Source organism: Hemiscyllium ocellatum, chromosome 9 (genome assembly GCF_020745735.1).
Source record: "Hemiscyllium ocellatum isolate sHemOce1 chromosome 9, sHemOce1.pat.X.cur, whole genome shotgun sequence".
Classification (NCBI taxonomy): domain Eukaryota; kingdom Metazoa; phylum Chordata; class Chondrichthyes; order Orectolobiformes; family Hemiscylliidae; genus Hemiscyllium; species Hemiscyllium ocellatum.
The window spans coordinates 67,936,256-67,954,853 of NC_083409.1; the positions used below are offsets into that span (position 1 = coordinate 67,936,256).

Consider the following 18,598-nt stretch of genomic DNA (forward strand, 5'->3'; position numbering starts at 1 on the left):
CCTGTACAGCCGCAACATGACCTCCCAACTCCTGTACTCAATGTTCTGACCAATAAAGGAAAACATACCAAACACCTTCACTATCCTGTCTACCTGTGACTCCACTTTCAAGGAGCTGTGAACCTGCACTCCAAGGTCTCTTTGTTCAACAACACTCCTTACCATTAAGTGTATAAGTCCTGCTAAGATTTGCTTTCCCAAAATGCAACACTTCGCATTTATCTGAATTAAACTCCATCTGCCACTTCTCAGCCCATTGGCCCATCTGATCAAGATCCTGTTGTAATCTGAGGTAACCTTCTTGGCTGTCCACTACACCTCCAATTTTGGTGTCATCTGCAAACATACTAACTATACCTCTTATGCTCGTATCCAAATTATTTATGTAAATGACAAAAAGTAGATGGCCCAGCACCCATCCTTGTGGCACTCCACTGGTCACAGGCCTCCAGACTGAAAAACATCCCTCTACCACCACCCTTTGTCTTCTACCCTTCAGACAGTTCTGTATCCAAATGACTTGTTCTCCTTGTGTTCCATGAGATCTAACCTTGCTCATCAGTCTCCCATGGGGAACCTTGTTGAACGCCTTACTGAAGTCCATATAGGTCACATCTACCACTCTGCCCTCATCAATCCTTTTTGTTACTTCTTGAAAAAACTCAATCAAGTTTGTGAGACATGATTTCCCACACACAAAGTCATGTTGACTATCCCTAATCAGTCCTTGCCTTTCCAAATACATGAACATCCTGTCCCTTAGGATTCCCTCCAACAACTTATCCACCACCGACATCAGGCTCACTGGTCTATAGTTCCCTGGCTTGTCTTTACTACCCTTCTTAAAGAGTGGCACCACGTTAGCCAACCTCCAATCTTCCAGCGCCTCACCTATGACTATCGATGACACAAATATCTCAGCAAGAGGCCCAACAATCACTTCTCTAGCCTCCCACATAGTGGTTGGGTACACTTGATCAGGTCCTGGGGACTTATCCACTTTTAACCGTTTCAAGACGTCCAGCACTTCCTCCTCTGTAATCAGCACATCTTGCAAGGTGTCACCATCTATTTCCCTACTTTCTATATCTTCGATATCCTTTTCCACAGTAAATACTGATGCAAAATATTCATTTAGTATCTCCCCCATTTTCTGTTTCTCCACACAAAGGCTGCCTTGCTGATCTTTGAGGAGCCCTATTCTCTCCCTAGTTACCCTCTTGTCCTGAATGTATTTGTAAAAACCCTTTGAATCTTCATTAATTTTATTTGTCAAAGCTATTTCATGTCCCCTTTTTGCCCTCCTGATTTCCCTCTTAAGTATATTCCTACTGCTTTTATGCTCTTCTAAGGATTCACTCATCTATCCTCGATATACCTTACATATGCTTCCTTCTTTTTCTTAACCAAACCCTCAATTTCTTTAGTCTCTTGTTCAAAAAGAGCAGTGGAGATGACCCGGGTAATTATAGACCAGTGAGCCTTACTTCTGCTGTAGGAAAGGTTTTGGAAAGGATTATGAGAGATAAGATTTATAATCATCTAACAAGCAACAGTTTGATTTCAGATAGTCAACATGGTTTCGTCAAGTGCAGGTCGTGTCTCACAAACATCTTTGAGTTTTTTGAGAAGGTCACCAAGCATGTAGATGAGGGTAGGACAATTGACATGGTACACATGGACTTCAGTAAAGCCTTTGATAAGGCTCTACATGGTAAGCTGTCAGAGATAATGCAGAGGCATAGGATTGAGGGTGATTTAGCAGTTTGGATTAGAAACTGTAGATGACACTAAAATCGTTGAAGTAGTGGACAGTTTGGAAGAATGTTACAGGTTGCAGAGGGACTTGGATAAATTGCAGAATTGGACTGAGAGGTGGCAAATGGAGTTCAATGCAGCTAAATGTGAGGTGATGTACTTCGGGAAGAATAACAGGAAGGCAGAATACTGAGTGAATGGAAAGATTATTGATTGCGTGAATTTGCAGAAGGATCTTGGAGTCCATGTAAATAGATCCCTGAAAGTTGCCACCCAGGTTGATAGTGTTGTTAAGAAGGCAAATGGTGTGTTAGGTTTCATTGGTAGAGGGATTGAGTTCTGGAGCCGCAATATCATGCTGCAACTGAACAGAATGCTAGTGCGGCCACACCGTTCTGGTCACCATATTTCGGGAAGGATGTGGAAGCACTGGAAAAGGTGCAGAGGAGATTCACCAAGATGGTGCTTGGTCTGGAGGTAAGGTCTTATGAGGAAAGGCTGAGAGACTTGGGTTCTCATTGTAAAGAAGAAGGCTAAGAGGGGATTTGATAGAGACATACAAGATGTTGGCAGCACAGTGGCACAGTGGTTAGCACTGCTGCCTCACAGCGCCTGAGACCCGGGTTCAATTCCCGACTCAGGCGACTGACTGTGTGGAGTTTGCATGTTCTCCACGTGTCTCCGGTTTCCTCCCACAGTCCAAAGATGTGCGGGTCAGGTGAATTGGCCATGCTAAATTGCCCGTAGTGTTAGGTAAGGGGTAAATGTAGGGGCATGGGTGGGTTGCGCTTCGGCGGGTCGGTGTGGACTTGTTGGGCCGAAGGGCCTGTTTCCACACTGTAAGTAATCTAATCTAATCTAATGATCATTAGATAGGGTAGACAGTGAAAGTCTTTTTCCAAGGATGATGACATCAGCTTGTACAAGGGGGCATAGCTCTAAATGGAGGGGTGATAGATTTAAGATAGATGTCAGAGACAGGTTCTTTACTCAGAGAGTGGTAAAGGGGTGGAATGCCCTGCCTGCCAATGTAGGTAACTCAGCCATATTAAGGAGATTTAAACAATCCTTGGATAAGTACATGGATGATGATAGGATTGTGTAGGAGGACAAGCTGAGAATAGTTCACAGGTTGGCGCAACATCGAGGGCCGAAGGACTTGTTCTATGTTCTATGTTTTAAGCTGCTTGAATGTTGTTGGAGCTGGACCCATCCAGGCAAGTGGAGAGTATTCCATCACACTCCTGATTTACGTCTTGTCGATGCTTTGGGAAGTCAGTGGATGCCACATTATTCCTTGCCTCTCACCTGCTGTTGTAACCGTTGCGTTTATATGGCGAGTCCAATTCAGTTGCATTTCACCCGCACTTCCTCTAACCTGACTTATTGCATCCGTTGCTCCTCATGTGATCCCCTCTACGTTGGAGAGACCAAGCACAGACTCAGAGACCGGTTCAGGGAACATCTACGGCCTGAACGCTCCAATCAACCCCACCTTCATGTTGTCAGCCATTTCAACTCCCCCCTCCCACTAGAGGGCATAGGTTTAGGGTGAGGGGAAAGGAACCTAAGGGGCAACTTGTTCACACGGAGTGTAATGTGTGTATGGAATGAGCTACCAAGGGAAGTGGTGGAGGCCGGTGCAATTACAACATTTAAAAGAAATCTGGATGAGTATATGAATAGGAAGGTTTTAGAGGGATATGGGCCAAGTGCTGGCAAATGGCACTAGATTAACTTAGAATATCTGATCAGCATGGACGAGTTGGATCGAGGGGCCTGTTTCTGTGTTGTACGTCTCTTAGATTCTATGACTCTTCTTAGCCTTCTTCTCTCAAAGGGGAGCAGTTGCAAGGTCTTCAGTCTATCCTCACAACTGAGGTAATTGGCTTATCCAAACTTCTGTTAGTTGAGGCATAGTACAGTAGATTCAAGTTCTGTTTTCTTAGTTTAATCCTACAAGAATTGCCTATACTGCATAATTAAGTTAAATGAATGAACTCCTGGTGAGGAGAGTCCAGATAGTTTTCCTTGAGGAGATGTTGAACATTAGGTTCTCTTGCTTGCACCTTTGTACCCAAATACCATCTGCTCAGTTTGAGTAAATAGCTCAAACACAGGATTGGAAGTAGTTTTCCTGCTCACCCTGAGGAAATTGTAAAAGGAAATCAAAAGTAGCAGTGCAGTAATTGCTGCTTTGCAAGATGAGAAACAGATTAGGTTCAAGGTATAATGCTGCACCTTTTTATTCCTGCTACAGCACCTCAGTCTCCAACTGTGTATATTGGAAATGGTCACAGAGACTGATCCGCTTTTAACCATGAAAGATATGAGAAACAATCAGTTAGAAATTAGGATCAAAACCTTGTGCTGTTTGAGCACAAGATATCCTACTGAAAAGGTGGGATTGCATATCAGATTTATGATGCAGTAATGACCATTTAACCCAATCAGTCAATGCTCAAATTTACATTCCACTCGAGTCTACTCCTATTATTGCTTATCTCAATCTATCATTGCAAGACTCGATTCCCTTATTTCTCATGTACTTGTCAACCTTCCTTTTGAATGTGTCCATCCTTGCTTTTCTTGCTTTCAAAGTTATAGTTCATATATGTTTAATAAGGTTGAATTATTGAAATATTTTACATATTATCAGTATTATATAGTGTTATGTCCATGTGTTTTATAAAATATTCTGTGAAATTATTAGAATTAATTGACTGAGTTGTAAATATATCAACAGGAATGGCTCGGGGGTATTTATCTCAGATGTTGTTAAAGGTGGAGCTGCTGAACTTGATGGCAGACTCATGCAAGGTGACCAAATCTTGTCAGTAAATGGAGAGGATGTACGGAATGCTTCTCAGGAGACTGTGGCAATGATACTTAAGGTAAACTTGGATTAATTGCATTAAAGCCACTTTTGTAAAAGACTCTTGCCCTTACCAATACGACCTTGTACGCATACCACTAACTGAGGCATGGATGCATGCCTAATTAAACATAAATATCAGAACGTTTCTGTCTGAGTTGCCCTGCTCCCCCTCAAGTTTCATTACATTGATCTCACTGAGAAACTCATCACTGAAACAAATGGAAGGGTGCCCAGAAAATACACCAGGAAAAAATTAAGGCTTGTATATTCCAGATAAAGTACCTAGTTGACATAACATACCTAGTAAATCTTAATTATATCCAACAATCACTTTGATACACAAAATTACTTTTTTCAACTGTAGGACTAATTCCTGCAGATTTTAATTAATGTTGAAGCTTTTAAAAATTGAAACATTTGAAGAATATTTTAGCTTTTCTTCTATCTCTTTAATCTTTATTTTGACTTCCAACTTTTCCTGGTTTACTTTCTATGTATTATTTGGTATGAAGCTAACCATCGTAATTCACATTTCCTGGTTGAGCTGTCACAGTGGTTGGATTAGCTATCTTATGAAAATGGACTTTAGAATCTCCGTACATGATTAACCTGCAATCTTTCATTTCGTTGCGCCCACGTTTTAAATTTGTGTTGCCTGCTGTTTTAAATGCTCCATGTGTGAATTGAATACGACCATGCCATTCATTAGGGGCCCAGTATTGTGAGGGGGGCACTGTGCAATAAAGGCACACTGTTCCTCTCAAAGATGAGGAGCATTGGAGCTGCAAGAAATGGTAGGCTTTTACTGAAACATGAATCTGGGCTCTGATATTTTGAGAAATGGCTATCCATGACAGAGAGCAGGCACTAAAGTTGAACTCTCTGACATTAAGTCTATGTGAGTGAATTAAATGCTATTTTACCATCTACACCATTTGTCTCATTCATTGTTCGATTCACTACAGTCTAATTACCCAACTAACATTGATCCTTTTTAAACAGCATTCAACCCTTCAACTTATACTCTGCCCTCATGCTCTTAGCTTCATACAATCTTGAAGACACACCTCATGCCACAACACTCTGCTCATACATACTGACTGCTGTTCAACATGGCAACCACATCCTTGTCATTGTCCTTATAAAGCAATAATGGCTGCCTCTGTTGGCAGATTGTAATGGCAACCATTTTTATAAAGCAAAGACATCTCAAACATTGCTCCTCACTGAAACTGAGGCAAGAGAATTGAATCCTAAAATCAGCTAAATGTAATTGATCTCTTACTGAGAACCTTTCTGTGGGCATTCTTCATTATTTGTGTATTTGGGCATACACACTCCCTGCAAATTATTCAAACATGGGTAAGCTGCAAAGTCATTAATAATTGCACCTGAAGTTGGAAGAAATTATGTTACAAATAACCTGAAAGTAGTTCATGATCCTTTAAATAGCAATGTGGAATGGGATGAGGGTGGGTAGACTTTACCATTGTGTTCATCTGTGTAAAGTTAAGATAGCGCTGGGAACTGATGTTGCAAACCAGCAAAATTGACTGTGATCAATATCATTGCATATTGATACCAGTCTTTATATGTTGCTACCGATCATCATTGGGCTTTGGCTCTCAAACTGCTTTATGTAGACTGCTTCCTGTGCAGTTCTCATTGGAAATACAGGTATGGACATACATCTTTGTCCTAGTAGATGTTGATAGAGGGCACAGATTCAAATTGTTTTTAAATCACATAAACCTCCAATGCAAAAGCCAACGGAAGTCTGTGGACAAGTGTAGGTCTAAGAATAACTTGCCTATTTGTTTGCTGCTGTTTGAAATACCAGGCTATTGGTAATACTCAGTCACACTGCAACATTTTCTTACACTTGAGGAAAGAATATTATACATTTGAAATTACTGTTTCCAACACAAGCTCTTAGTGTGTAGGACAGCCTAATAAAAGTGTACAAAGGAAACATTTGACTGTGAACATTTTTTTTGCTTTTAAATTTTTTGGCTCATGTAAATATGATTGATCTTTTGCAGTGTGCCCAAGGATTGGTTCAGTTGGAAGTCGGTCGCCTGAGGGCAGGATCATGGATTTCATCAAGGAGAATATCACACGGCAGTCAGGTCAGGAATTTCTGTTTCTCAAACATCATTGTCTACTTCCTGATGGGTTTTTTTGTTCTGAAAGTTATTCATAATTTTGAACTTTGTGTCACGCCAATAATATTTTGATTGAAATAATGCTTCTTAGACAGCACTCTTTGCAGTTCATATAATTCAGTAAAATCTCTTTAAAGAGTTACTGTTTATCTGACATATGATCACATTTGGGAACAGGTCACATAGGGAAATAGATGGTGACATCTTGCAAAATATCCATATTACAGAGGAGGAAGTGCTGGATGTCTTGAAACGCATAAAAGTGGATAAATCCACAGGACCTGATCAGGTGTACCCTAGAACTCTGTGGGAAGCTAGAGAAGTGATTACTGGACCTCTTGCTGAGATATTTGTATCATCGATAGTCACAGGTGAGGTGCCGGAAGACTGGAGGTTGGCTAACGTGGTGCCACTGTTTAAGAAGGGTGGTAAGGACAAGCCAGGGAACTATAGACCAGTGAGCCTGACGTCGGTGGTGGGCAAGTTGTTGGAGGGAATCCTGAGGGACAGGATGTGCATGTATTTGGAAAGGCAAGGACTGATTAGGGATAGTCAACATGGTTTTGTGCATGGGAAATCATGTCTCACAAACGATTGAGTTTTTTGAAGAAGTAACAAAGAGGATTGATGAGGGCAGAGTGGTAGATGTGATCTATATGGACTTCAGTAAGGCGTTCAACAAGGTTCCCCATGGGAGACTGATGAGCAAGGTTAGATCTCACGGAATACAGGGAGAACTAGCCATTTGGATACAGAACTGTCTGAAGGGTAGAAGACAGAGGGTGGTGGTGGAGGGTTGTTTTTCAGACTGGAGGCCTGTGACCAGTGGAGTGCCACAAGGATGAATGCTGGGTCCTCTACTTTTTGTCATTTACATAAGTTTACATGCTCGATTTGGATGCGAGCATAAGAGATACAGTTAGTAATTTTGCAGATGATACCAAAATTGGAAGTGTAGTGGACAGCGAAGAGGGTTACCTCATATTACAACTGGATCTTGACCAGATGGGCCAATGGACTGAGAAGTGGCAGATGGATTTTAATTCAGATAAATGCGAGATGCTGCATTTTGGGAAAGCAAATCTTAGCAGGACTTATACACTTAATGGTAAGGTCCTAGGGAGTGTTGCTGAACAAAAAGACCTTGGAGTGCAGGTTCATAGCTCCTTGAAGGTGGAGTCGCAGGTAGATAGGATAGTGAAGAAGACGTTTGGTATGCTTTCCTTTATTGGTCAGAGTATTGAGTACAGGAGTTGGGAGGTCATGTTGCGACTGTACAGGACATTGGATAGGCCACTGTTGGAATATTGTGTGCAATTCTGGTCTCCTTCCTATCGGAAAGATGTTGGGAAACTTGAAAGGGTTCAGAAAAGGTGTACAAGGATGTTGCCAGGGTTGGAGGATTTGAGCTATAGGGAGAGGCTGGGACTGTTTTCCCTGGAGCATCGGAGACTGAGGGGTGACCTTATAGAGGTTTATAAAATTATGAGGAGCATGGATAGGATAAATAGGCAAAGTATTTTCCCTGTGGTCAGGGAGTCCAGAACTAGTGGGCATAGGTTTAGGGTGAGAGGGGAAAGTTATAAAAGTGACCTAAGGGGCAACTTTTTCACGCAAAGGCTGGTATGTATATGGAATGAGCTCAGAGGATGTGGTGGAGGCTGGTACAATTGCAACATTTAAGAGGCATTTAGATGGGTTTATGAATAGGTAGGGTTTGGAGGGATATGGGCCGGGTGCTGGCAGGTGGGACTAGATTGAGTTGGGATATCTGGTCGGCATGGACAGGTTGGACCAAAGGGTCTGTTTCCATGCTGTACATCTCTATGACTCTATAATGTGTCATGCCACAGCTGGATTTTTTTTCGTTATGGCTTGAAATATCAAACATCAAAACCACTTTTAACTATGTTTAGTTGCTGTAATTTCCTTTAAATTTGTGTTGTGGGTAAATCACCACAAGTTACCTTTAATTCAGCAACTTGTTCAGAAATCTTGTTAAGACAATCAAATTCTAAAACAAAGGTTTAAACGTTATTGTATGTTGCAACAAAATTAAGACCCCTCAAGCCAGTAAGTTAAGCCTCACAACAGAACGTGGCTATTACATGATTAATGACGAAATCTGGCCAGGATTTCAACCAACAGTAGTCTGTCTCTGGAGGTATCCACGGTTCAAACCTTGGACAGTATTGTTCTTTGAAATTCTGCTAAGGGTTGAGTTCTAGTGTTTGATTCTTACACAGATTTTCATTCTTCAGATTTGTGATGTGATATGTTGATGATTCTTTAAGTTCTTACATTCAAATTATTGCATGTCTGTAGCTTGCCTTCTTATCAGAAGTATCTTCTTTGTTCCTTGTTACATTTTGCATTGAGTGTCTGCTTGAAGATACAGCTTTCCTGTGATTAATTCCTTAAATTCTTCTGCAAGGCAGTTCTAGTCCTTTGTGGCAATAAAGCATCTGGTTTATTAATAGATGTCCAAGCAGCTTCTTAAGTGTGGTGCTAGGAAAGCACAGTGGGTCAGGCAGTGTCTGAGGAGCAAGGGAATTGACGTTTCGGGCATAAGCCCTCCATCAGTAATGAGAAACTTATGCCTGAAATGTCGATTCTCCTGCTCCTTGGCTGTGACCTGACCTGCTGTGCTTTTCCAGCACCATACTCTCAATTCTGATCTCCAGCATCTGCAGTCCTCACTTTCTCAAAGCAGCTTCTAGCTCCTTCCAAAAATCCACAAACAGGGCTGCCTCGGCCGATCCATTGTTTCCACTTGTTCCATGGTTACCCACATGGGCCCCAGTTATGCCTGTCTCTTCATGGAGTACATGTAACAGTTCTATTCTGGCCCCCACCCACAACTCTTTCTCTGGTGCTGCTTCTCTCTCGTCAAGAGTTGGAAAGGTTCATCGATTTCGCTTCCAATTTCCACCCTGCCCTCACTTCCACCTGGTCTGTCTCTGACTCCTCCCTTCCTTTCCTCAACATCTCTGTTTTGTTTCTTGGGATAGACTGCCCACTAATATCCACTATAAACCCACTGCCTCCCACAGCTACCTGGACTATACATCCTCGTACCCTGTTTCCTAAGAAGACTCTATTCCATTCTCCCAGTTCCTTCATCTCCATCACACATATTCCAATAAGGCCAACTTCGACAAACAAGCCTCTGCAATGTCCACCTTCTTCCTCACCGAGGATTCCCCAGCACCGTTGTCGACAGGGCCGTCAACCGGGTCCAACCCATCTCCGCACTTCAGCCCTCACCCTCTCTCTTCCCTCCTGCAAAAGCAGTAGGGCTCCCCTTGTCTTTGCCTATCATCCCACCAGCATCCACGCCTTGGTCCACTTCTCCTTCACTCCCAACACTTGCCACAGCATTTTCCCCTGCAACCGCCGAAGATATAGTACCGACCCGTTTACCTCCTCCCTCCTCAATTTCCAAAGGCCCAAACGTACTTTCCAGGTGAAACAGCACTTCACCTGCACTTCTCACAATCTAGTCTACTGCATTCGCTGCTCATAATGTGGTCTCCTCTACATTGGGAAAACCAAGCATAGACCACTTCACAGAACTCCTGCGTTCTGCTTGCAAAAAAACACCCTGTGCTTCCAGTTGCCTACCACTTTAACACACCTTCTGTTAGGCAAAAGTGAGGACTGCAGATGCTGGAGATCAGAGTCTAGTTTAGAGTGGTGCTGGAAAAGCACAGCATATCAGGCAGCATCCAAGGATTAGGAAAATCGACACTTCAGGCAAAAGCCATTCATCAGGAATGAGCCTTCTGTTCCTTGGCCAACATCCCTGTCTCAGGTTTGCTGCAGTGTTCCAGCGAAGCTCAGCACAAGCTGGAAGAACAGCACCTCATTTTCCACTTGGGGACCCTGCAGCCCTCTGAGTTCAATAATTTTAGGGCCTGAACTCCCCCATGTCTTAGCCCCCTACCACACAGACCAGGCTTTGTTATAATCTGCCATTACGCACTACCTATTGTTAGTCATTAACAGCTATTCACCCTCCCAGCCAAATCGTTATCCACTCCTTTGTCTGTCCAACTGTTCTTCTCTCTTTGGGCTCTATTCCTACCTAACATTTATTCCTTACCCCCTCCCTCACCCTAACTTCTACATATAAACCAACATTTTTCTAGCTACTATCAATTCTGAGGAAGGGTCACCAGACCTGAAGCATTAACTCTGATTTCTCTTCATAGATACTACAGACCTGAGCTTTTCCAGCAACTTGTTTTTGCTTCTGATTTACAGCATCCGCAGATCTTTCCGTTTTTATCAAAGTAGCTTTGTAATTTCAACTCTGTTTTCCCAATCATGGCTAATCACTTTCAATTCCTGGATAAGTTTATTCCTACAGAGTTATGGTTGTTTCTTTCTGTATGTAACAGTTTATCTTTAGTTGATTTCTTTCAAACCAAGAACAATTATTAAAGTTCTGAAGTTTATAATATCACAATCCCTCTTCTTTGTTCATTATGTTTAATATGATGAACAAACGCTAATATTTAGCCATTTTCTACCACATCGGTCCATATCCAAGCTGAGTTGCTACACAAATATTTAAAAATACACAAATTAGTTATGCAGTACAGATTTTTTCAAACCAATAATCAATAAATAAAGCACCGAATAATCAACAGTCAATAAATCACAAGTGTAATAAACTTGCACAATAAACATGCCTAGAACGAACATAGAGTACTAAACACGCATTATGCTTCACCCATTACAGCTTTAAGTTTATCATTCTTAGAAGTGTAACAAGATGTGAAATAATACAAATCCATGATGCTGAGTGTACATTACTTCCCCAATTTCAGATTTCGTTCCACCAAGAATATTCCTTAATATTTTTAATATCTGTCTTGATTCTCTGACTGTACTGCTGAATTTTAACATGGGACCTGTGTGCTTTTCTCAAAAATCCCTTTACTTCGTCCAAATATTCCCTTTGCAAGGCAATATGGACCTTGTATTTTTGCCAATAAGACATAACCATTTCTCTAGCTGAGTTAGTCATGTCAAAAGTCACACGTTTTTTCCTCCTGATGTTAACCTATTCCATTGTTCCTATGTGCATGGGCATTTGATGTTAAATGCCAAATACTGAATCAGTGATGGGAAAAGGCAGGTTATGATAATCTCTGAAAGATGTTATGATACAGTATTCTTCTTCACCTGTATATCCAACTCTGATTATGTTTTTTCGAGTGTAACGTAATATTTTAAGTATAGTAAACTGTTTAATTACCACTGCACTCAAAACCACGTGTGGCTTGTCCAGTTGTGTAAATGGAATAGGGACAAACAATAGTCTTATCAGTCTGTTGGCATTCCTTAAGTGCTGTCCCTACAAATCTCCCCCCTTTTCTACAGCATAAGGTAAAAACCCCTTTTCTTTCATATAGAGATTTTATTTAAAGTCCCTATCCTGACAATTAATTTCCTCAATTAATGTCACTAACACAGATAGGACCTTCTACTTATTTCATTGATTTACATTTTCCCTGTACTGATCGTACATCCATTTGCCATATATATGACACAAAGTTACATTTCCTGTTTCCTTTATTAACTTGTTGATCAAACCGGCATGTGATTCTAAGATGTCAACAATACAGAATGCAGTGCTATTTGTGGTGTGCCCTGCCTAGCTACTAAGTTTAGTGTTATAATTCATCCCAGCCAGTAGACCTTTGCCTTAAGAAATTAATTGATTTAATAGATCACTTATAACACTGATGTCTAGACCATTAACTATAGAACTACCTGCACCAGACATGCCTGCGTCATTTCCTATCAATTGTATGCATTTCTTGTTTTTTCTTTTGATTGTTTACTCAAGAAGGTTACACAATGTCTTGACCAATTCCTTATAAATGCTAGGTAAAGGATTTGAGCAAGATGATAATAACTGAATACCTGAGAGATTCAGAAAAACAGGTACCAGTTTATTTTGGACATATTCATGCAACACTTTACCTGTACTTTGGTAACTATCCCTCCTCTGGGTCCTCCTCTTCTTACAGGACACACTGCAAAATGTTCAGTCACTTCTGATATAAGTGAGAGTGTGATCTAAAGTTCTGTGCATATCATCAGCGTAAATACAGTCATTGAGTCACAGAGATGTACAGCATGGAAACAGACCCTTCGGTCCACTCGTTCATGCCAACCAGATATCCTAAATTAATCTAATCCCATTTACGAGCCCTTGGTCCATATTCCTCCAAACTCTTCCTATTCATGTACCTATCCAGATGCCTATTGAATGTTGTAACTTTACCAACTTTCTCCACTTCCTCTGGCAGCTCATTCCATACACGGACCACCCTTTGCATGAAAAAGCTGCCCCTTAGGTCCTTTTAAAGCTTTGCCCTCTCACCTTAAACCTATGCCTTCTATTTCTGTACTCCTCCAACCCAAGGAAAAGATCTTTTCTATTCACCCTATCCATGCCCATCATGATTTTACAAACCTCTATAACATCACCGCTCAGCCTCCAACACTCTCGGTAAAATAGCCCCAGCCTATTCAGCCTCTCCCTATAGCTCAAACCCTCCAACCCTGGGAACATCCTTGTAGATCTTTTCTGAACCCTTTCAAGTATCGCAACATCCTTGGACTTGACTTCTGTGTTGCATGTAAAATTAACGCTTGCAGTTGTGGGTAGAAGTGTCTCCCAATGCTGTTGGTCTGCACATCTGTGTTTGGTTATGTATACACACCATGTCCACTTCCACTGAGCATTGGGTCCAGATGGCTGACTCCATCTTCACTTGCAAAACCAGTAGTATTTTTCCAATAATCAGGTTGATAGTTTATCCAGAACTCAAAAACAAAAGATCAAGGTAGTTCCTGTTCTTAATTACAGTTTGAGTTTACACAGATCTTTCATTTGAATTTTATCCTTCCAAAATTTGTACTCACCAGGCTTGTTACTTGTGAAATGTTGTAAACAGATACTTCAACCAATTTATTACTGTAAAACACGTTTACCTAGGGCCCTCTTACTTTATCAGTCAAACAAAGGATGGCAATTCAAACTTAGTTTTATTCCTCTTTGCTCTCTGTCTCAGGTTTGTCACAGGGATATTGAAATTAATTGAGGTTGGGGTCTGACTTTCAGTTAATTCCAGTTCTAGTTCCTCGTAGTCTAAGGTGTATCAGAAAAGGACATCATACCTCTCTGACACTCCAGAAAATAGGTCTTGCTCTTTTTTGGTTGACTCCAGAGTTTACCTCCACCCTTAACTAACCTAGCTTTCAAATTCTGTATCACCTTTCAAAACACCTGGGTTTATGACCTAATTACTGATCGATTCCTGAATTATTATTTATGTCGTTAGATTTTCATGAAATCTTTATCTTTACTTTGGCTTTGTAGCGGACAGGTTCAGCTGGATACAGGGGACCTTTATCTGAGTTTGGCAGAGGGGTGCCGGTGAGGATCACAATCATATTCCCTCCCCCGATCTGAATAGTAAATGGCTTCACCCTCAACCAAACCCTAATCAGGATCACTCCTTTTATTCCCTAATTTTTGTACAGGCCCCAGAGCACACAGAAATTCTCTGGCTGGAAAGCTGGGATCTCAAGGTATCAATCTCTTGTTGTAATTTAGAATAGTCAGCATTCTGCACTTGTTGGTCAAGCTGTGCTTAATGCAGTACTTTAAATGCTGCCTAGAGATCTTTACATTTACTTTCAGAGTCTTATTTTCTGACTCCTCAACCTGGCTGTCTCCTTTTCGGCATTTCTGTTCAAAATCTCTGATTAACTTTGATCATTTGAGAGGTAGACTATCTTCTCCTGGGATTTATCCTTTCCCTTTAACTCTGTGTACCCCAATTGGTAAACAGCCCTTTCCTTACTGACAGTCTGTAAGCTATCAAGTTTCTGCTTTAGTTCTGCATACTCTGACTTCAACTCACTTACCTCAGCAGTTCTCTGCTTTAATAAATACTTCATCTACCAAGTTTTTTCAAAAGCAAATTCCTATTGACTCATTCTGTTTGGGTATATGCCTTCCCACGGATGTCCTGGCTGACTCTAGCAAATGATCGAAAGCCCTGATGCTCGTAACATTTTAAGCGTCCCAATAATTCTATCCACTTTGACAATTTCTTCTTCAAGTATTCCTCCGTCATTCAGGTTGATTGTCTACCATGATTTCAAAACTAAGTTCCAAAGCCAAATTCAATAATGCAAAAATGTAAATGTTCCAATTAAATCAGAAAATTATTGCCTGTGTCCTCATTCACCCTTTTGAATTCTTCACCATTACATGGGGCAACTGCCCGCTCAGTTCATACTCCAGCAGGATTTCTGAGAATACAAGACTGGTAACTTTGACTTTGAGCAACTAAAGGTACTTATTGAAGCCCTCCCAGGGAAGCAATTGTTGTGAGTAAATTACAGGTTACCTTTAATTTGGCTATTTATTATGAAATCTCACAGACAATCAAGTACTGAAACAACGATTTAAACCTTATTGCATGTAGCAACCAAAATAAGACCCCTCAAGTAAGAAAGTTAGTCTCACAGCCCAGTTTGGCTCATACACAATTAATCATGGATTCTAGCCAGGATTTCAACTAACAGTGGTCTGTCTTTAGAAGTGTCCAGGGTTCAGTAATTGTACAGTATTGTTCTTTGAAGTTCTGCTAAGGATGGACTTCTGCTGTTTGATTCTTGTGCACATTTTCATCCTTCAGATCTGTGATTTATCAAGCAGATATCAAAGCAGTTTTATTCATGTCATTTCAACTCCCTGTTCTCCTAGTCATGGCTAGTTGCTTTCAATTCCTGTATAAGTTTGTCCTTGTCCTTTTAATAATTTTTTTTCCCAGACAGAGTTACAGGTGCTTCTTCGTGTGTGTAACAGTTTATCATTTGTTGATTCCTGAACTCCACGAACAGTTATTAAAGTTCTGAACTTTATAATATCACATGTGGAACAAATCCTCTTTCTCTATACATCAGTCCTTGTGCATGCAACTTTAATTGATGCAACTACATTTTGTTTAAGATTACAATATCAGAGTTATAATTGTCATCCTTAACTTAAAATGACTATGGCTTTACTCTGAATGTTCATAATGATATCAGGCCTTTTTCAAGGAGATAATATTCTTATTGCATCTTTTCAAATCTCCATGTAATTTTATATATATATTTAGATTTTGTTTATTGAGAAAATATTTGTAGTTTTTTAAAAAATCTGTTAATACATATGAATGGTAACAATATGCAGTTACATTTGATAAAATCATCATTTTGTAAACTAAAAGTATTGAATGTTGAAGTTACATAAAAGCAAATATCTGTGGCTTCATATATTAAATTAGTAGATTAATTAAAAAATCTGAATGATGAACTAATTAGCACTTTGATGAATCACAATAAAATGATTTGGGGACAAGACTTATTGGTGATAATTATTTCCAATTGGAATTTTTATTCATATCATTTGTTTCCTGATTGTAGTGATTTTATCACAGCATAATTTTTAAATTATGTTTCTATAATCTTGTATAATGTGATAACCATGAATAATAGAAGCAGAATTAGGCCATTCAGCCCATCAAGTCTGTGACACTATTCAATCATGGCTGAAATGTTTCTCTACACCATTTTCCTACCTTCTCCATCAGGAAACTATCTATCTCTCTCTTAAATATACTCAGTGACTTGTTCCTCAGCAGTCCTTTGTGACAATGAGTTCCACAGGTTCACCACCTTCTGGCAGAAAATGATTTACGTTATAATATCAAGCTATTTCTCTTTTAAATGCTGATTAACCCTTATGAATTTACACCATTTGCTATTTTTATTTCAGATTTCCCATACTTTCTTTCTCACTTAATTGCCTCTACTTAAATCAGAATGGGGCAATAGTGAGTGATTGGAGAGGAGAGAAAGAACAAAATGACAAAGTTAGTGACTGTTAAGCTAGAAATATTTGTTAATCCACACATCCAGCAACTACATTAAGCTAACACAAGAACATTACATGATTTGGAGATGCCTGTGTGGACTGGCGTGTATAAAGTTAAAAATCGCACAACACCAGGTTATAGACCAACGGGTTTAATTGGAAGCACTAGCTTTCGGAGTGCTGCTTCTTCCTGATGAAGGAGCAGTGCTCCGAAAGCTAGTGCTTCCAATTAAATCTGAAGAACAATACAGTTTAATTGGTCATATAGAACTGAAAATAAACTTGACCTACATTGTTCAGTTTCCAGTGAGCAACCCAAAAAATGAGACTAACACTGTAAGTAGGGTTAGATATGCCTTTGATTTCAATTAGCACAGCCTTTTGCCCTCATAATTATTTCCTCTTAATTTTAAATTGGAGAAATTTGATTAATTAGATATTATTTTGCATTTAAACTAGATGAGTCAAGTAAGTGCTATCAGTAATCCTCCTCCTTTTGGAGCTGCTGTAACCACTTCACAAAATGTTACTAGCAGCAAGAAGATTTCAACTGATACCTCACAAAGAAACTCAGGTAAATGTCAGAATTAGTTGTTCAGTTTTTGCTGATTTTTTCTGTAGCTGTATTCTTTTCAAACACACTTTGCTGATGACATTGAGGAAATTTTCACCTTTAATCATCCAAGCGATTGTAGAACAGGTAGATAATCCATTCTGCCAGTTAGCCATGTAGAAGGTTGAGGTAAGAATGATTCCATTGTTCTCCTGTATCTTTCAATATAAATTTAAACTTGCAATAGAAAGTAGAGATCACAAAACTTTATTGTCTTCTGTATTGTTATTTTAATGTTTGTATTTTGTTCTTCAATTAAGCAGTGTCTGAATTCCACAAGTACTTCCAGAATATAGACATGATATCACTTTAATAGTTATAAATGTAACTGATTTGAAAATTAATGCAACTAATTTGAAGAGAACAATGAGCATAAAATAGAGATCAATAAAACCATTCAGCCAACAATCATTCAACAGAATGGGCTGAATTCTTCCAGCCCTGAAATTATGTGAGTAATGGTGATTCAGTTGGGAAAATGTGGCAAGTTTGAGAAAATTTAGGTTCTTGACATCAAGAAAGAACCCAGTTTTAAACAGCAAGATGAGAATCTAATTAGCGAGTGGTGAGAGGCCAATTTGCATGCATTTATATCCCATTGGTGCCTAGAGTCATGTAGTCATACAGATGTACAGATCCTTCGATCCAACCCGTCCATGCCGACCAGACATCCCAATCCAATCTAGTCCCACCTGCCAGCACCCGGCTCATATCCCTCCAAACCCTTCCTATTCATATACCCATCCAAATGCCTCTTAAATGTTGCAATTGTACCAGCCTCCACCACACCCTCTGGCAGCTCATTCCATACACGTACCACCCTCTGTGTGAAACAGTTGCCTCTTAGGTCTCTTTTTTATATCTTTCCCCTCTCACCCTAAACCTATGCCCTCTAGTTCTGGACTGCCCGACCCCAGGGAAAAGACTTTGCCTATGTTCAAATGCAGCAAGTCCTGGATTTTAAAAGGCTTGGGCTAAAAAGTGGTAAGAAACATTGGTGTCACACAAAATGTCAGGCAATGACCATCTCCAGTAAGAGTTAATCTGATCATCACCACTTGACATTCAATGGCATTACCATCATGAGACCCCTACTGTCAACATGCTGAGGGTTCTTATTGACCAGAAACTGAACTGAGTAACCATATAAATATTGTGGCTACAGGAGGAGGTCAGAGGCAAGGAATCCTGCAGTTTATAACACACTCCTGACTCCCCAAAGCCTTGCC

The 18,598-nt window shown here is 40.2% G+C and overlaps 1 protein-coding gene across 2 annotated transcripts in view; it reads left to right on the top strand.

Moving 5' to 3' along the window:
- patj (PATJ crumbs cell polarity complex component) overlaps positions 1 to 18,598 on the top strand; it is a 384,258-nt gene that overhangs the window by 335,482 nt on the left and 30,178 nt on the right. For both annotated transcript variants that reach the window (XM_060830432.1, XM_060830434.1), the window contains 3 exons: positions 4,505 to 4,652; positions 6,679 to 6,765; positions 17,216 to 17,330. In XM_060830432.1, the coding sequence (XP_060686415.1) occupies positions 4,505 to 4,652; positions 6,679 to 6,765; positions 17,216 to 17,330 (350 nt within the window). The remainder of the gene's footprint in view (positions 1 to 4,504; positions 4,653 to 6,678; positions 6,766 to 17,215; positions 17,331 to 18,598) is intronic.